Source organism: Arachis hypogaea, chromosome 1, assembly GCF_003086295.3.
Source record: "Arachis hypogaea cultivar Tifrunner chromosome 1, arahy.Tifrunner.gnm2.J5K5, whole genome shotgun sequence".
Classification (NCBI taxonomy): Eukaryota; Viridiplantae; Streptophyta; class Magnoliopsida; order Fabales; family Fabaceae; genus Arachis; species Arachis hypogaea.
The window spans coordinates 1,656,382-1,677,773 of NC_092036.1; the positions used below are offsets into that span (position 1 = coordinate 1,656,382).

General features: G+C 32.7%; 1 protein-coding gene across 1 annotated transcript; it reads right to left on the reverse strand.

The window, feature by feature from the left end:
• Window positions 1-579: 579 nt before the first annotated feature.
• Window positions 580-7,398, reverse strand: LOC112789643 (E3 ubiquitin-protein ligase RGLG4). Its single transcript, XM_025831619.2, has 11 exons — window positions 6,557-7,398; window positions 3,419-3,503; window positions 3,011-3,151; window positions 2,830-2,943; window positions 2,533-2,630; window positions 2,387-2,466; window positions 2,199-2,304; window positions 1,985-2,112; window positions 1,791-1,902; window positions 1,624-1,680; window positions 580-953 (listed from the first exon to the last, which is right to left on the reverse strand). Exons 1-11 carry the CDS (start codon window positions 6,881-6,883, stop codon window positions 867-869), a joined length of 1,335 nt encoding a protein of 444 aa, XP_025687404.1. The 5' UTR covers window positions 6,884-7,398; the 3' UTR covers window positions 580-866.
• Between the last annotated feature and the right edge of the window lie 13,994 nt (window positions 7,399-21,392).

Here is a 21,392-nt window from a genome sequence, read left to right on the forward strand (position 1 = left end):
CCCTATATATATATATATATATATATATTAATTTTGAAAACTTTAAATTTTAACCCTATAACTATAGAGAAGAAAAGGATTAGAATTTAGAATTCTCAAAATTAATATATATAATAAGAATATTTTAGTAAATTTATATAATAGGAGTATTGTAGTCATTTTTTATAAAAAATAATATTAATTTAGACGGAATTAAAATTTGATTCACTATTTTTCGGTCAAATTAATTTGTGTGACCTAATTTTAATAAAAATAACATAATTTAAGTGATTATATGTGTTAAATTTTAATTATTAAAAAATATCTTAAAAAAAAAGGCGTTTTTTGCGTCTTTACGGCAGCGTCTCTCGTATAATATACTTTGTTTAATTTCATGCTTATATATATTTACGGTGTATTTTACTCACGCAAACGCATAACATTACATAAATTTACTAAGGACGAATGCGACAAGCTCAATACTATATAACTAAATTCAGAGTATAAAATCTTAATAGATTGACCAATGAGTAATATTCGACGATTAGATTAGCATTTGTCATGACACGTTAAAAGTTAAGTGATTACACATGACCAAACTAGACTAAGCAACGTTCCATTAAACATCCATATGCCAGAACCATGACCATATGCCATTAAACATCTCAATTTAACAATTAGATTGATAAAACTTATTAGGAATGGGTGAGGATTCCAATTGAAATGAACTACTACTGAGGCGGCAAAAACACGAACAAATTAGAATTTTGCACATCCACATTTCAGCACACTGAAACCATCCTTGAAGAGATAACAAGGTATCATGTTACAACAAATAAGTACATTTCCTACGAACCTAATAAGCCACACCATCATCATTCTACTAATCAGCCAGTGAATACCCTGAGACGACTAGTGATCCTCTCACGGCATATGGGACAATTACTTAATCTTGATGCACAATCTCTGCAAGTCTGCTCCCCCAATATATATATATATAGTTAGAACTTAGAAGTTAAAAACCACTATTAATAAATAACTTTAAGATGTCGTTTTTATCTGTAACCAAACATTTCTTAGGTAGTCTTTGTTTTAAGGTATTGGGACAGAGACTAGTACTAAAATTTCTCTCTCTGGGATTAAAATTTCAGTATTTCAGTACCTCCAAAAAATGAGGACACATGGGACTGAAATTTTTAGAGACAGAGACTGAAACTTTAATAACATTTTATACCTAAAATACTCTCATTCCAATTAATTAATTCCAATTTTACCTTTTGTACAAATTAAATTAGAGTTTCATTCTTGTTTTAATTTCTGTCTCCCACTTAGCACCAAACAGAATACTGAGATTTATTTCTGTCTCTATCTCTTAGTCTCTGTCGCTCAGTCTCAGTCTTTCAGTCTCTGTCTCTCCACCAAACGCTAGCTTAATGTTGTGTTTGGCATGTATCTCAGGATAAAATGTATAAAGACAATATAAAGAGACAAAATAGGTTGTTTGAAATCAAGTCATTTTGTCTCATAATGACAGAATATTTTGCCTGTCTCTATATTTATCTCATACTTTTAACAAGTTATATCATGAGAAAAATATGAAATAGAGCCTGATGAAAAAAGAGTTAGGGATTTAATGAGGCTCACCATGTGGCCACATCCAAAAGCCAGTTCCTTTGCATTGGTGAGACATACAGGGCAGGCCTACAAAATTCAATTGGTTGCATAAATAATAGAGCATGCAATATTTGATGATACAAGAGAAGACCCTGCTATGTGTTCATGTATTTGGAGACATGATTCTTTAGAAATACCGTTTGGTTTCGATCATCTGCTGGTGATGCTTGTGCATTGCTCATTACATGCCGGGAATAAGGAACTGGAGGAGGCTTTGGAACTATTTTCTTCGCTCTTCCTGTTACACGTCTGTTGTCCAAACTCCAAAATTCAGTTAAACAAACATAGATCTAAAAAATATAGACTCAAGTACCAGTCACAAGGATCATACCCAAGTATTCCAAATTCAAGGGTTGCTTTGTATTGGAAAGGGATCTCCATGAGAGCAGCTAGAGCAAAAGCTGCTTCTTTCTCAGAGGGGCCAATATTTTTAGACATTATGGCAGTGAAGTTAACAAACTGCATAAAAGGGTAAGTAGGATATTTTCATTGCAACAGAGTGCTGGCAAAGAATGTAGACTTTCAGCTGCAAGTAAGTTCTATACCTGAAAATTGTCGAAACCACGCGCCGGTATCTTGTCATCAAACTTCTGCATGTCTTCCCATGGACCATCACCAACCCCAACCAGAATAATTGCAAGGGGGTATTCACTGATATCAGAAATTAAAAAGATTGGAAACAACAAAATGGTATAAGCATTAATAGGAATGGTGTAAGATTATCTATGTGTACCTTGCATCAACTATAGCTTTGATTGTCTTCTGTTCTTGAGGACTCAGTTCTCCATCTTCAGTGTTGACACTCCTAGTAACCTTACAAATCAAACAAACTCATATGAATAAGATTAGAGACATAATGAGGTAGCATTAACTATGTACCTGCCCATCTGCAATGATAACCAACACATGAAATTGGCCGTGATTTTTCTCAACAATGTCTATTGCAGCCTCGATCACAGGAGCATAAGAAGTTGGTCCTGCAAACAAAAACCAAATCATTTCTGAACTAAGGCCTCGTTTGGCATTTGGTAATTGTCTCTAGAAAAACGGGAAAATACAAACCTATTTAGAGAATGAGACAAATACCAAGGACAGTGGAGACAAGGATATAGACAACTTTTTGGTCTTGTTTTTTATCCTGAGACACGCTTAAAAAAAGCTACATATGAAAATAACCTGAAAGTTTCAAGTTTGGAACTATCTTTTGGTAGCACGCAAGAACTTCCTCAAAACCATGACAAGGTGTATGATCACTGTGAAAGCTAAACACTTCTTGATCATGGGTTGTTGCTGCACAATAAATAAGTAAAATTGAACAAGATGTCAAATTGATTAAACTTGTCAATTTAGGACTTACCATCACCAAAGCCAAAACATGGAATCAAGTTATCATCATCAAAGGGAGCCAAAGTCTTGCCAACAATAGAGATGGCCTTCTCATAGGGGTTTGATGTCTCTCCAATGGCATGCAGGCTTCTATTGTTGAATGACATTCTGCCTTCAATAACAACATGGTTGCATTGGCTTCATAATAACTTAATAACCCAACACTTAAAATCAAACTGTTTAAAACCCATATTTTATTTTCTCATGTCAGAAACCGTAGGATTCTCTCAAGGTTTAAAATAACACATATCCTCATGAATCTTTTTCTATTACTTATTATTTATTCTTTTGGCTTACTTCTATTTTACTATATATAGTAATTGAATCAATCGTGAATATATGAACATGAGAGGATCCAAATCTACGTGCTACAACCTACCAGTCCATTCATTGCTTTTTGTGAAATCAATTCCAAGGATGAGATTTGATGATTCTAGACCTTCTTTCCTTAAGGCAGTTGTAACCTGTATAAGTAATCGGGTAATTGAGAAACTTTATTTGATGCGAGATTCATTGAACACAAATGATATATTAGAAACTTTATTTTATTTATTTATTTTTTTAAAAGTCTATATTACAAAATTTGAACTAATGAATAAGGTTAAAACCAAATTTCAACCCAAAACCTTTAGTTAACGAATTTATGATTTATGAGCCGTAGATAATATATATCTATTTTCAACCAAACTCACATTAAGGAAAAATAAAAGTTCAAGTTACAAACACACCCGAAAGCTGGAGAGCATTATATCTTGGTGATGATAAAAATAATTATTATTAAATTATGGATTGTGTTATACATCAAAATAATCCAATAATATATATATTTATCTAAAAATGTATATGCTTTCTGGTTTCATTAAACATTTTTCACGAAGCATTATTTGGAAAAAGCAGCATTATTAATGGGGGATGATGCACGATGCACGATGCATGATAGAATATGGTTGAAGCTTGATAGAATGGAAGAACATAAATATTGGTTCATTCTCATATGTATAAAGGTACAAGCAATCTATCTATTTATAATATATAAAAGTTGATACCAACTTTTTCTATAATGAATTTAAGTTATCTTTTTTTTTTTGTTAATGATGCCACATCAGCAATTCTAATAATTTGACAAAAAATTAAAATCAACCAATCACTATTTAATAAAATATTTTTAAAAAATTAAAACAAAAAACTCTTATTTATTATTATTCAATTGAAACATCAAATACTAATGAAATATAATAAATATACATTAAAAGTGTCATAATAACAACGATATTATAAAAAATTTAAGTTACAAATATTCAAATTCTACAACGTATACATATTAAGACTCTTACTACTCTTTATTTTTTAATATCTTATATTAATTATAAAAAATTTCTTAAATTTAATATAACATTTTTATATGTTTTTCATTCTCATTCATTCATTTTTTTAATTATTTACAAAAAAAACACAAAAGGTAGGAAATTAGAATTCTAAGGATTGATGAATGCAAAACACATTACTATAACGAATAGTATAAAATTAAAAAAATATTTTAAGTAAAGCTTAAAAAATATCAATTTATGTCACAAACATCTAAAAAATAAAAATAACATTAATATATGCAAACATATAAATAGAATGCAAATAAATAAAAAATATTTTTTATAAACAAATTGATTATATAAAATAAAATATAATTGATGATAAGATAAGTATGAAATTAAAAAATATTTTAAGTAAAGATTAAAAATATCAATTTACGTCACAAACATTTAAAGAATGAAAATAATATTAATATATGCAAACATATGAATAGAATGCAAAAAAATAAAAAAATATTTTTTTATAAACAAATTGATTATATAAAATAAAATATAATTGATGATAAGACATAATATTTGTAGGACATGGTTGTTGAAATAATAAATAAAAATGACATTACTTCATAGTAAAAATATGATTTTTTTAAACTAATATATATATATATATATATATATATATATATATATATATATATATATATATATATATATATGATATCATATGCCATTTGAACTATAACTCATTAACAAGAAAATATCCTTGTTATAATATTGATTTTCTAGTGCTGAGAGCAACTGTTGTCCAAACAAAACTACATTCTTTGCTAAGCGCATTAATTAAATACAAGTTCTTGAATTTTTTTACTTTTACTCTCTCAATATCTTTAAAAGATTCTTTAACTGAATCTTTATTTTTTACAATAACAAGAGCACTAGGGGGAGAAATAATACAATTGACAAGAAAATTTTTAAAAAATATCTAATTTTGGATTATCGGTCTATAAGGAAAAGACTTGCTAGTTAAATAGAATCCAACATTTTGTTGAGATTCAAAATGGATTAAGAAAATCCTAATTTTTCCCAAAAAAAAAAATTCTAATTCTGAAAAACAAATATACTTATTCAAACTAGATATCATGCTAATAAATATTGAATGATTCTAACAAAGACCAAGAAAGATACTTAGAAACACAAAAAAGTAAGTTTCTGCCAAAATTTAGAATTTAAGTTCACCTGTCTCCCTTTGACAATTTAGTATACTTTTAACTTCAAGAGATAAAATTTGAAATTTAAAAGCAAGAGCCAAATTTAAAATCTTGTTTACTTCAAAAGTCGTGAGTTTTTAATATAATAACTTTGAAAGATGTGAAAGACATGTTAGCCTCTGACAAATTTTTTATTTTACTTATGTAAAAAACCGCAAGATAAATTAAACATAAATTAACTATATATAATACTTAATTAATGGTTATATCAAGAAATAGTTATAAAATTAATTTAATTCTCAAACATAGGATTAATATCTTTACCTTGGTAACAAAAAGTAGGTGGATATTAAAAAAATTAAAATATTTATAAGATTTTGAACTTTTCAATTATATTAAATAAAATACATAAAAAAATCATACTTCAATTTTATTAATTTTTTTTGGAAAAATTTAAGTTGACTTTATTGAGCTACTAAATTTCTACCACATAAGTCACCCAAAAAAAATCTACCACATAAAACTGCAATTTGACTTGGTCATCTATTTTCCAACATTTTATACTATTCAAATTATCTCAAAAAATATCCCAGACTAGGAGTTAACTAAAAAATATCTCATTGTCGCATTTCAAAATCAGAAGATGAAAAAGAAAGAGACATATGAACCAAAACATATGATAGGTGAGAATGAACTAACAAGAGAATCATCAGCACAAAAAGCTTGGGAAAACAGAGAAATTCGTACATATTCTAACTATTTCTAAGGATGAATGTGATATAGCAATAGGGAGACATTCATAAATTAAATTAGTTTTATATATATTTTTATCCATAAATCCAATTCTTGAATTTTGTTTTCACAATATGCATATAGATTAAACGGAAATAACAAAAAAATACACTAATAAGAGTATATTTTGATTAGGCAAATGTGTAATTTTTCCCCTAATCGAACCTACACTAAACATGTTAATGAGAAGGAATAAAGACAAAGGAGCAAAACCTGTTCAAGAGAAGTGAAATTATCCTTAATCAAAGCATATTTCTTTGCTGCATCCTTCTTTCCCATGGCTGCTGATCCCTCCTGTCCTGACTTATTTTGTGCCCTAGACATGGATTGTGCTTGTTGCGGTTGCAGTAAAGGCAGCGGCAGCGAAGGATACTGTGGTGGAGCTAACTGTCGCGGTGGCCTTAATTGTGATAACGATAAAGGTCTATTGTCAATGGCTGAAGAATTATTATTACTATTATTTCTTCCACCACTTCCTTTGGTATTGTTTCTTGAAATTCGAGCACTACTGTTTCTATTTCTGGCTATGAGGTTGCCCATGGCATCTTCCGCTATAATAAAGGCGTTACAAGAGATGAATACATGTTTTTGTGTGTCGAGAGAGAGAGAGAATTTATAGTCAAAAGGAATATTGAGGGCAAAAGAAAGAGGAAGGTAGAGCGTCTATTTGAGACTTTTGAGTGTGGAGCTTACTTTGTTATAGAAATCACTGGAAATCACTGGAAAAGGTCAATTTATTCTGATCTGATTGAAGAAATAAGCTAAGTAGGGGAAAGTATCTTATTCTAGCTTACTTTGTTAGCTTGCTTGCCAGAATTTTTTTTGAAGGTAATAGAAAGCTTTTCTTTAGTTTCTTGCCCAACACATAAGCTGAAGAACACAAAATAAATACCGAAACTGGCTTTGCGTGTCATACTGGTGTAAACATTAAACTGCATTTATGCTCTAAATTGGGAACTGTCATTTGCATACTCATGTATAAATTTATGGGAAAAAGACAAATGTGTCCTAAACTTTTAAAATTGTAGTAAATTAGTCTCTCATAAATTTTAATTAGATTTATTTATTTTGTGTCTTAAAAATATATCTTAAAATTATTAAAAAGTTTTTATTTGAAATAGAATGTACTTGTTTTATATTTATTAAATAAAAAATTTCAAATTTTTTACTAATGATAAGTTTATTATGTATCTTTAAGTATTATTTTAGGAATTGTCTTAACTCTTCAAATTGAAGTCAGATTCTATTGCAGCATTATAGTCAGAGAATTTTTTGTGTTTAAGATTGTGTTTTGTGGTAAGCGAAAAAGCTTCTTCGAGCATGCAACGAATCTCATTGTCCTCTATCATTCATTGCGTGCAAAATGGAGACGAAAAGAATAGCATTGCTCCAATATGCAAATGTGGAGTGTATATTATATTGTACAAATCCACGACATCAATTAACCCCAACAGGTTATTTTTTGGGTGTCCCTTCTTTAAGGTAAGATAGTTATATAAATCTTGAAGTAGATTGATGTAGTTAATTGAATTTTTTTATCCATCCCACTGTAAAATTTTTGTTTGTCTTAATGATCATGTTACATAAATTAGAGGCACAAAAAATTAATTTGTGACAGTAAAATTGATAATGTGAAAGAGTATTTGTGCAAGAATAAAGTGGAACAGAAGCTGATTAAGTTGGAGAAGAAATTGGCATATATAGAAAGGAAGAAAAAAAACTAATATGTTGGTTGTTCTTGTATGTTTGTTAGTAACTAATGTTGCTGTTTTTGTCATTAAGTCTTGAAAAATAGACAATTAAAGAAGGTCTATTATTGTTGTAATAAACTGTGATATGAGTTCACAAATTTCAATTATTTTATAATTAATAAATGATGTTATTTTGTTAATATTATATCATGAATTTAAATGGGCTATTGTTCGGATGCACGAGTATGGTTGGATCTGGTGGTAGTAAAAGTGTGGGAGACTAGGAGATGGGTGCTGGAGAGCTCTGGTGAATGACTCTTTTGGCCTGACGGGTTGAGGATGAGGTGAAGCTACCTGCAAGGACTCCAACGCTCAAGTCAGTGTCCGTACAAGAGGCGGCTGTTAGAGTTAGGATTAGGTGACGTACCTTTGGGGAGGGATAGGTCCCTCCCCCTTTATAGTCCGTACTTGGCCTGTACTTCGGGTGGGCTCTTGATGGCCAAGCCCATACATCTGAAAGCTTCTGTCAGTTGTCCAAGTTCACGTGGGAGGGGAGGTGACGTGCAAGTCACCTCCCGGTTCGGGCTCGGTAAACCGTCGGATCGGTCGGACATCCGAACCCGAATCTTTGGTCTGTTGGGTTGGGCCGGAATAGCTATATATAGTAAATAATAGTATAGCTATGTGAATTTTATTAAATATTTTGGTACATTAAACATTCAGACATAAGATATGATAAGTTATTGAAAGGATTACAATCCTAGCAACATAAGCTAACATAACAAAGTTGGTTACCACAAAGCACCGAAGATTTGTCAAAAAGATGCTATAATGTACTATATACCAAAAAAAAAAACAAAAAACTTAATCTCAAGTAACTTCTTAAAGTAGCTTAATCAATTCTTTGGTTTGTTGATTCTTGGAGTGGGGATGAACTAATATCCTTTGAGTTTTAGTGTTCGCTGTAGTTAAAATCTCTAGTCCTCCACTAACTTCTGCATTTAGTTGCTATGATGGTGCTGTAACATATTATTTGTAAAGAGCCTATTTACTAATTGGTCGCTTGGGTCTAAAGGAAATTTTGGCTAGCCTTGCTAGAACTTGGGCTAGAGGCCTGAATGGTGCTTGGCCTGGCCTTGTAAGGACTGTAGATACAGACATTGATTGGCTTTCTGGAATAGGTTGTCGTTAGCTCATTGTTGGACCTGACCTAGCCTGTAAAAAAATATGCACTTGCTTGAGTTAAAATCAACAAAATGTATTCACAATACTTGACTTTTGTTTACTGTAGTAAGGTTCTGATTGGTGGTCTTAGAGAAACTCTGTTGTCCATCCTGAATAATTACAACACAAGCATTCGTCACATGGGTGTTATAATAATAAAAAAACAACTCAATCATTAACTTTTTTATCGGACGGATAGATTTATCCTTGAATTTTATCTTTGGTTGAGGTGCAGACTGTGACAGTGTAAGCTTAGCTTGTGCTTAGTCATTTTTTGTGCCATGCTTTGCTCTTTTTGTCTTAGGTTTTCAGTTGTGATCTGAAGGTACTCCTTTGCATGTTTTATAATTGTGCCCCTTCTCACCACATTTGCTGGAAGTTACCTTGAATGTTTTCTTCAATTTATCCCCCTGTATCAGATCCTCAGCCGAAATCTTTTTTTTTATGCATCTTAGGTTTCCTAATAAGTCATTTTATTATTGGTAGGTCTAGTTTAATCAGTCCAGTTCTAGTCCAAAGTTCTTCAGATGGAACTGGTTGAATACACTGACTATATATTGTATGGAATGAGTCCATACACAACCACTTGTAGACATAATCCTCTGGTTTGTTAATCATAAATTGGTTAATTGTCATTTGTAACATGAGCATGTGTGCTTTATAAGATCAACATCAATCTTCATGTTCTTGCGACTGACCTCAAATCGTTTCTTATCACGGTTACTAGTCCACTCAGTATGCCATCTATTGCTAGATTTAATCATGCAATCAAGCCTCTTCTATTGACCAGGTACAACCTTTCAATGTATGGAGTCAAGAGTGTAATGTGTTTAGTCATTCTTTTCATCAAATAACATCTCAACTCCCCGCACATTGTTAAAATGGGCTTGCAGCAATATTTCTCAAATTTTGCATTCCATAATTTGCACATGTTGCTGGTCAAACTATTCACTTTAGACCATGCCTTCGGATCAAAACTAGTTAGATAAGGTTATGCATCTTCATTATTTATTTATTTTTAGTTTCTCCATGCTTTCAACAAACTCTGGGGAGTTGTACAATTAGCATACTCCCATACACTCTTCCTCACCTACAAGTCCTTGAATTGGTTTATGAAGTTCTTGATTCATGAGCATCTTCAATTATTTTTAGTTATTATTTCTTTGAATAAAGTTAGTGACCTCTTGTTTTAATTAATATTTTTATGCTTTTAATCAATGTTTGTTGAAGTTTCATTCTTTGAACAAAGTTAGTGAATTCCTGATGTTAATTGAGATTTTTGTACTTTAATAATTATTTTTTGGAGTTACTTTGTGCTTTGGTATGTTTAGGGAGTTGTTGAAAGATTTGAGGCAATAACAAATGAGGAAAAGGACAATCAAAGAAGCCTTTGGAAGAAGCAAGGAAGGCGGTATACAAGAGGAAGCACACTCCCAGGGAAGCAAGAGTTGGAAAAAGCTCATGGAAGTTCAAAGAAAACTTGTAACCCTGACCTCTCCATACTCCAACAAGGATAACGTGAGCTAGAGAGGTCCATATGAAGCGGTCTAGCAGCATTAGAAAGCCAACTTTTAAAACTTTTCAATGATGTATAATACTTCATAGTGGATACTAAATCTAAGGGTGCAAATCACCATTCTTTTTCGCACACCACTCTTGGCATATTGTACACCAAGACAATGACCCTCTCATATTCCAACAAGCATAACTTTATTTATAGATGTCTAAATGAAGAGCTTCTAGTGGCGTTAGAAAGAGCTTTCTAACGATATGTAATACTCTATGGTGGACATTTAGTTTGGGCCACGAAAAATGAGCATCTTTTGACGCCCAAAAATTGAAGCGCCCCATACGCCTTAAAAAATGAGCACCTCCCAGGGACTTGAAATTGGCATTTTGGATGCCAAATCCTTGGCATTTTGTATGCCTACAAGCACACTCTAGGAGCTTCATTTTGGTCTTCATTTTGGCACCTTAGACACCATCCTCGTGAGCGTCTCAAACGCCAATCCATTGCACTCATAGGGACTCAAACTTGTGCTCTATTTTGGCGCCTCCAATGCCACCCAATTGGCGTCTTAGATGCCATTCCGTGAAGGCCAAATTGGTGAAACAATATGGCAACTTAGACGCCATTCTTATGAAGCGTTTTGGAGCCAAAGAAGCCTTCGAGCTTCAAGGAAATCCAAGGCTTGAAATGGTGTCTCCAATGCCACACATTGGTGTCTCCAACTCCACCAAGAAAGCACACTTCCAGGACTTTATTTGGAGCAAGATTTTGAGTCCATTCTGACTTCTAATGAGCACCTAAAATTCCTAAGTCCTTAACCACATCTAATGCTCATCAAACCCAACTAATCAAGCCCATAACCATCAAGACAACAACTCACAAGGCTCAGGATCCAAAGGGAGCAAGGAAGATCACTAGTGATAGTTAGTTGGAAATTGCATTTGATTTTAATTTGAATTTTATTTTGACTTTGTAATTTAGGATAGATTATAAAGAGAGATCCAGGAAACCTTTGAAAGACACTTTTGGGAGGAAGGGTCTTTGGACTCTCTTCTTCTCTTCTCATTTTTTTTCACATTCACATACCTATTTTGTAATTCTTTGAGATATGAGTAGCTAATCATCTCTTCATTGGAGAAAAGAGCTCTGTTTAATTTCAATGGATTAATGTGATTGATTGTTCAACTTGAATTCATCTTTCAATTGTTACTTTAGAAAGGGTCTTCATTCTTCAGCAAGGATCCAAATCTATTGGAAGATAATTTAGATCCAAATTGATGTTTTATGATCACTTGGAAAAGTGGATTCATGAAATCTGTAACACCCTACCATACTTAATCTTATGCGTAAGTCATAAGACTAAGATAGTAAGGTATTACGACTTCTAAAAGTAAAAAAATATATATAATAATAGTAAAAGAGATATTTAACTGGGAGTCTTGAAAAATGGGTAAAACAAAATCGCAAAATAAAAGTACAATGTTCAGGAAATGAGATATCTTGCGTGCCAAGAAAGCTGTTGTTAACAAGTGAAAGATAATGAAACTGGGAATAGAGGATCAAAGATACAAAGTAACAAGCTCTTAACTCAGCTTGCGAAGCCAAGGCTGGCCGGAGAATATTTACAAACATATATACATATCCCAAAATATATAGAAAAACCCTAACTCTCCTTAAGCCTCTAAGAGGAACAAAATAAAGAAGTTTCCTGGAGAGAAAGCTAAGTACATATATACATAAGCTGATAAATACAAAAACCCAGGAACCGCTCTGCTTCAGAGATCCAGACGCCTAGCGAGGAGCCTCTCGACTTGCATCTGAAAACAACAACACAGTATGGGGTTAGAACCGAAGGTTCTCAGCATCGTAAAGGTGCCACGCATATGATATATAAGGTTCTGAGAATGTCAGAGGCAATCCTAGAACGCCAACATTCAAATTATAAAACTTAACAAACTAAACAGAAACCATAAATCAGGGTGGTTCTCTAAAGCTTTCTAAACTAAATTAATTTCTTAAATCTAACTGAAACTTAACTAGAATCCCCAATCTCTCCGCCTTTCCTCCATCTCCGGTAATTACAAAGACGAACAAGCAGACAAAGCAAGCACAAGTAGAATACAGATAATACAGATATCAATTATGACAATTAGCATATTATAATCAATTAGACAATCCCAATTAATGAACAAACAAGCAATACATACAAATGCATATGATGCATGCCTGTCCTCTGGCTATTGATATCAACTGTCAGTTACGTAGTCACCCCGACATGCTCTCAATATCAAAAATACACCATGGAGAAAATTCCCAAGCTGACATGGGGAAAGAACGCCCCAAGCTCAAATATATCCGTAGGACGAATCCCAAGCTAACATGGGGAGAAAAGACAACACCCCAAGCTGACATAAGGGAGATAACACCCTCAAGCTCAATATATTCAATCATGAGGGAGACAACACCCTCAAGCTCAATATATTCAATTATTTCTCATAATTGTCAGTTTCATTTTTGATACTAATTTATATCTCATCTAATCGTTCTCAATTTTACTTAACCCATTGCTCATACATTTTATTATTCTTGATTAATTAACATCATCAATTCTCAATTCCTCACATTACTCTCTTACTTGCCTCATACATTTCATAATGTAGAAAATCAATAATTCGAGCCTTAACATCATAATTCATTCATATATACACCTCTCTTTTATACAATCCATCATTTTTTACCTTGACTTCACTCCCAAGTTATCTATATTTCCTAACTTCAGCTAACTACTAGGCTTACTAATAAATTCTAGGGTTAACAGGGTAGAAATAGGGGTTTAGAGGTTCGAAATCATGTTTAGATCATAAAAACACAGGTGTTGGAAAACAGGGTGTTTGCTGGAAAACAGGGTGTGGGCATGCGCACAACTTGAGGAAAAACAGGACGTGTGCAGGCGCACGAATGCGTGTGTGCGCACACCAGTAGGGAATTACTTAGTGTGTGTGCACCTCACCTGTACGAACGTCACCAGCAGAAAGCAAATCCTAGTGTGTGGGTGCGCACAAGAGCGTGCGTACGCACCCTTACTGAAAAATACCAGGTGTGCGTGCGCACAAAGACGTGCGTATGCACAGATAAGTTTCTGCTACTGCTGAGTGCGTGCGCACAGTAGTGTGCGTTGGCACACACCAAAATTCCTGATTCTGCTGCAACTTTCAAAATTTTAGTTTTTAGCACCACATTTCCGGCGTCCATAACTTCCTCTATAAAAGTCGGTTTTCCGCAAACCTTTTATCATTTTCAAGCTTATAACATTCTTTATTTTAAATCAAACCTCATTTTCATCCGAAATTTGAGGAGCAAGTTATGGACTACCAAAGTTCATCAAAAATTAGTTTTATCCAAATTATACCAAACCCTCATTTTTACCAAATTCACATACTGTTACCCACAAAACCTGCACATTTGCAACATAACAAATCCCTTTTCATCAACACAACTACCCACATATTAATGCTCATACCAACCCACAAAATTCATACATTATTCCAAATTCCACCATTCCAACCACAAGCTACAACTTTAAAATTCATTAACTCAATTCCTCAATTCATTAATAGCACATTATCAATCACCATTAATCAATCAACAAGCAACAAACCACAAAATTCCATTATCATGCATCAACAACATCCTCAATTCATTAATAGCACACTATCAATCACCGTTAATCAATCAACAAGCAACAAACCACAAAATTCCATTATCATGTATCAACAACATCTTCAACTCTCCATTAATTCCAACAACTCATATTCATTAATTCTAATAACTTATATTCATTAATTTCAACACCAACATCCACATTGTCAAGTGCCCAACACCAAATTATCCATCAACATCACATAAACTATTCATTTAACACATTTCACTATTTCAACTTATCTTATAGTTTCCTAACCTAAGTATTCACAGAGCCTTACATATTAAATGCGCGAAACTCAAACCATACATTGGCCGACCGCCCCGTTTAGTCCAAGGCAACCTCACATGTCACACACATACACAGCCCCTCAAGCTTGAGAAATCAACCAAAATCTCAGCACCAATCATCCACCAAGCCTCCAAGTGTTCACAATGCCAAGTTTCAATTACAACAAACTACCTAACACAAATATACAACATATACATATACCCAATCAACATCTAATACACCAATTCAGATTCTTAGATAGGGTTTCAGTCTCTTTACCTTACCCACGTGCAGAGCAACTCAAATCCGATAAGCTCCGCAAGCTAAAACAAACCTAGAACACCAAATTGGGCAGAGTCTCATCACAAGGGTTCAATTTCACAAATAGAAAGAGGGTAGATAATCTGAAATGGATTTGAGGCTTACCCGTAGAATTGATCTGATGGAAATATAGAGCTTGACGCGCTGGACGCGTGGCCGTGAACGGTGCGGTGATCGGATCTCAAATGGGAAAGTTATGGTGGATTAAAGGGTTGATGAGGGTTTGTAGCTCTCCTCTCCCCCTTGCTGTATTCAGCGTGCTCTTTAGCTGAATGGGAAAGGAGATGGCTCAGCCCTTTTAAGTTATGGGTCCGGTTGGACCCACGGGCCAGGTTTTGAGTTCGGTTCAATCGGTTCGACCCATCTAATCTAATTTTGGGCCAAATTTTTTAAAATTAGTGTCAAAATTCTCGTTTTGAAGAGCTCTACCCTATTTTAATATTAGATTTATATTTTTAGTTTTTCTAATTATAATTCAATTTATTGACTAATTATTTGCTAATTTTGCAGGGTTTATAAAATCAAGCTTAAAAACTCTTTCTCTCAATTCTCATGATTATGGATCTGGATTTGATATGTGACGTTGAATGAATCCTATCTAGATCTTGAAGAATTGTGTGGTGATAAAGTCAAAAGAAATTGAACTACCAAGGAATTAGAATTCAATTACTTATGATTTGCCAAGAGATCAATGATTGCATAATTAAAGTGGAGATGAGAATTATTGATCCTGAGGACTCATCACCTCTATACCCCATTGTTCTTCCCATCATTATCTTCTTATCTTGCTTTAGAATTGTCTTTAATTGATGCATTTATGTTGATTCTTTTTCTTGCACTTTACTATTGCTTTTATTCACCTTAATTCTTGTCATTTACATTCTAGTTATTTACGTTCTTGCAATTTAAATTCTAGTAATTTACATTCAAGTCATTTATTACTTTCATTTACTTTTTTTATCAAGTCATTTAAATTTCATCCTATATTACCAATTGTTCATCATCCAAATTTGAATTGTCTAACTAGAATAATCAGTTGATAATTGCTTACTTAATCCATTAATCCTCATGGGAACGATAACCCACTCACCGTGGTATTATTTGATGTGATTCCGTGCAATTGTCGATGAGTTAAGCACAAAAATAAAAAACTTCATTCTATCAAGAACTTTACACTATTACTGGAGATTAATTGTAATTAACAAACTACCGGTTGATTGATTACCTAGATTAGACACTTTTTTTTGTTCTAGTTATTTATTTGCTTTTATTTCTTTCTTTTCTTTTGTTAGTTTATGTTATTGTCTCACTGAGAACTTTCTTAACGGTGACATGGGGAATCCCATTTTTTGTATCTTGGTGATTGTGTTTTTACAAAGTAGTAAGCAATGATGGAGTTTGCATCACCCTTTGGGTGTGTGTGGTTGGAAGAATTATAAATAATTCCTAGGAATTTTAAGATGGGAATATCATATTTCCATGTTTGGTTCAAAGTTTGAAAAGCTATTCCTAAGCAAGTTTGATTCCCGGGAATCAAAATACTATCATTTTAATTTCCACCTTCCCCTTGGGTATCTTTAATTCCCATGGGAATGGAATCTTTGTAACAAAGTAATACTTGAACCACACACACCCTTTGAGCAAGCAAATTATATGGGATACTTTTCACTGCCACAAAATGATTCATGTTTTCATGAATGGATGAACTATCTTGATTGTGGTTAGGAATGTCAAGAACAAGGAATGATGGAGTTTGAGCAAGTAAACCATATGGGATACTTCTCAGGGCCACAAAATGATTCATATTTCCATGAATAGAGCAACTATCCAAATTATGGTTGGGAAAGTCAAGACTAAAGAAATTTCAGTATTCATATTCTATCCATCAAAAGTCATCATCTCTTGATCGTGCCATGGAATAACTATAGCAGACAATGGATACATTTATACAAATTTTTCTAACCTCACCTCCTGATTATTCATATAAAAAACTTTTACCACTTGAGCTTGCCTTAGCACAACTCTTTCAAAATTCGCAAAATTCCTTTTAAAATCCACAAAATCCACTTCACACTCCACAAAAATCCTTTTAAAATATACAAAATTTATTTTACTACCCATAAAACTCCTTTCATATCCCCCAAAACAACCTCAAAATAGCACCTACACATCCATAAAACCCTTCTAAACGTTCATCTTTTGAGCTGGCCTTAGAACAAATTTTTCAAGCTACTACTTCATTTACCCAAACTACCAACAATTTCTTTCAAGAGCCCAGAACAAATATTAAAAATTAAGAGACTCAAGAAAAAATCTAGAAGTACAAATGAGCCAAATGGTACAACATCTTGCTGAGAGACCTACCAATCTTTTCTCTAGCGATGCAATTCTCAACTCAAGGGAAGAATGCAAGGGCATAAGCTTGAAGATTGAAAGGGTGCTTAGTAAGAAGAATGAAAATCAAATTGAGGTTACAAAGAAAAAGTTAGAAGTGCAAGAGCAAGACCAAGAAGCCCCTGTACCAAGTAAAATTTCAATGAACAAGGAGATGATTGGGAAATACAAGTCGTAGGATTCCATATCTTCAGAGGCTACAAGAGGTGATAGAGAAACATGCAAATTTCTTCCCAAGAGAAATAATGCAAAATTCTACAAAAGAATGTGAGAGAATTAATTGAAGGAGTCCATACTTTAGTGCATAAGAGAACTCTCCACCCTCACACATAGAAGAAGGGGAAGATGCACAAATAAAGGAGGAAGTCATGCACACTCCATGCTACATTCCAATAATTAAGGAGGATGCCATGCAAGTTTCTTTAACTCTATGCATGCAATCCCCTAGGAAGGAAAAATTGAATGTACCACCCACATTTGAATTAAAGCCTCTTCCTCCAACACTCGAATATGCTTTCCTTGGTCTTGATGAATTAGATAGATGCATAGGGTTAATGTTTGGTGGGTATCCTTTTTTTCCTCGTATCCATTGAAATCATTTCTCTTAACCAGCTAGAAGAAGAGAAAGAGGATACAAATTTAGCAAGAACCACAATCTTTTGGTAACTCATTTTCTGACCCTTTTCTTTTAGTGCTCAATTAATCTTGATGTGCATTGCATGGAATAAGTTTGGTGTAAGAGTATTAATTAATAAGAGATGTGCAAGCCTTATTAAAAGTCGGATTTATAAAAGAGATCAAGTATCCTTTGTGGCTGGCTAATGTGGTCCTTATAAAAAAGTAGAACGAAAAATGGAGGATGTGTATTGATTACACTAACCTCAGCAAAGCCTGCCCAAGGATCCATACCTTCTCCCCAACATTGATGCCCTGGTTGACTTGGCTTCAGGGTATAAGTATTGACGGAGGAAAATCGTCAGTTAGGAATTTTCACAAAATAATTTCGTTGAAGTATAGATCCAAACCAACAATCAACCCTCAATCAAAGTTTGATTTTGTTTATCACTTAAGTTAAACCAATAAAAATCAAGAGTATTTAAATTTTGGGTCGTCTCTCAAAGGAATTATAGGAAAGTATGCATATTATTGGTTATGAAAATTTTGGAGATTTTTAATATGATGAACAAGAAAGCAAAGCTAACAACTAAGATAATATAAGTACTAAAAGATACTCATGGAAAGGATTAAGAGTCAAAGTTTTCTATCATAGATCATTGACCACAACATGGTAATTATAAAGGGTTAATTCCACTTAGTCATCCTCTAGCATCGGAGAGTTAAGTCAAGTGGACATAATTGGTCCTAAAACCAACTAACAACCCTAAATTACCAATTACACTAGACATCAATAATATCAAGGAACCTAAGTCCTCAATCACAAGCCAAGAGTATAAAAATCTACTCTAAAATCCAACCAAGCATTTTATCAAATACTTGAAAGGTATAAAAATAAAAGCATAGTAAAATTACAATAATAACAAAATCTAAAGCTATCAAATACAAGATAACAATAGTAACAACTTAATTAAACATCAATAAACAAAGAAATATCAAACTGCACTAATAGAAATCAAAATTAACAAGAGTTCATAAACATAAAAGTGACCAAATAAAAGAAATAACATATAAAACTAAGAGAGTAAAGATGTAATAACAAGAAATTGCAAGAAAAACTAAATTAAAGCAAGATCAAAACCTAAATTTAAGAGGATTTTAACCTAAATCTATCCTAATTCTAGAGAGAAGAGAAAGCTTCTCTCTCTAGAATACATCCCAAAACATGATTCTAACTAAACATAATTGCTCCCCTCTTGATCCTTCTTGAATTTGGCCTCAAATACTTCAGAAATGAGTTGAATTGGACTTGAGAAGGTCCAGAAACTACCAGCCATGTTTTTCTTAAGTGAGTCACGTGATTGTATTCGTACGTACGCATGATTGTAAAAAAATGTAATCGTGTGTACACATCAATTCTTCTGCGTATGCATGGCTATAAAAATTGCAATTGTGCGTACGCATGGCTGTAAAATACTCCAAACTTCATTTCTTCATGAATTCTTCACTTTTGCATGCTTTCTCCTTACTCCTTCAATCTTTACTTGTCTTGTAAACCTGAAATCACTTCATCAAACACATCAAGGTATTGAATGGAATTAAAGTGAATTAAAATTAGCAAATTAAAGGCCTAAAAAGCATGTTTTAAATCTTAAGTACAATTTAAGAAGAATTCACAATACCATGCTATTTTAGTGAATAAGTGTAAGAAAAGTTGATGAAATCCACCAAATTCAATACAAAATAAACCATAAAATTGTGGTTTATCAACTTTCTCACACTTAAACCAAACATGTCCTCATGCTTAACATCAAGAAAGATACAAGAAAAGGGTATCAACATTTATGCAATGCAAGTAAACTACCTAAATACAATCTATCTAAATGCATACAACTATTCTAGTTAACACTAGCTATCTATGTATATATAAGTTTAGTCAAAATAAATCAAATTCCAAGAAAACATATATACACAATCAAGGACCAAAACAATCATAACCAAACCAAATTCACAATTGAATTGAGTCATCCAAAATAATTTACAAACTTGCAAGATGATCATGGTCATAAATGGAAGTAGGGAATCGAGCAATTGAACCCTCATTGGATGTGCATATGCACTTTAGTCGCTCAAGTGTTTAGGGTCAATCCACTCAATCCTCCTCTAATCATGCTTTCTAAAATTTGTACTTCATCTAATCAATCAACAAATATTTAATGTACATATGCAAATATCATGAGGACTTTTCAAGGTTGTAATGAGGCTAAAGTAAAGGTAAGGATGCATATGGTCAAGTGAGTTTGAAATTTGAATCTTTGATGAACTTAAACTCTCACCTAACACATATAACAACCCATACAATTCAATTACAAACTTAACTACCCATTCTTCACTTTTTTTCACACACTCATGCATTTTTTTCAATTTACATCCCATATGCATTATTCTTATTACTTTTCTTTGGAGCATTTTGTCCCCTTCTTATTGCTTTCTTTTTCTTTTTTTTATTCTTTTTTTTATACCAAAAACATAATATATATATATATATATATATATCAAAACTCCAATGCATATGGTTTTCATACTAATACATGTACCCAAATTCCCAAGATTTTTTAACAAGAATAAAACACTCAATTTTATCTACCAATATTTTTCGGATTTCTCCACACTTAAAATTATACAATTTCGTTAACTTAAGCTAATCAAAGATTTAAATTAGGGACATTGTTGTTTTTTCCCTTATAGCTAGTGATGTGCTTAATCAAAAACAAAAGAGAAATTAATAGGCTCAAAGTGGTAAACAATGGTAAATAAAATGATAGGCTATTTGGGTTAAGTGAGCTATAATGAAGTGATGGCCTCAATCACATAAATACAAAAACATATATTAAATAATGGACATATAGAATTAAACAAACCAAATATTACAATCATAGAGAAAAGAGCTAACACACAAGAATAAAATAAGTGATTAAATGATGTAACCACACAATTAGGCTCAAAAACTCATAAGTTGGGTGTTCTTTGCTCAAAAATCATATTTCACAATGTATAAATCTTGCAAGTTTCCATGAAGAATTTCAACTCAAATCAATTTGAATTTCAATGCCCTATAGAAAAGAAAGTTTCTTGAAATTTTTATTAAATTGATTAACACTTATTCTATATATGTATATATGATGTGATTAGATGGAAAAAGTAAAAAATCCTAAATTCATTTCTTAATTTCAATCAAACCAAAACATCAAGTGTATAGGAAATCAACTAGGAGCAATCATCACATCATCCAAATCACAATTATAACTAAAGACTAAAAGGTAT

Bases quoted from the DNA above. Each gene is read 5' to 3' on its own strand.
- LOC112789643 (XM_025831619.2), bottom strand. From the start codon at position 6,883: ATGGGCAACCTCATAGCCAGAAATAGAAACAGTAGTGCTCGAATTTCA. The intron at 3,504-6,556 runs GTTTTGCTCCTT...TTACTTATACAG, and splicing joins ATTTCACTTCTCTTGAACAG to GTTACAACTGCCTTAAGGAA. The intron at 1,681-1,790 runs GTATTTCTAAAG...TGAATTTTGTAG, and splicing joins CAGATGATCGAAACCAAACG to GCCTGCCCTGTATGTCTCAC.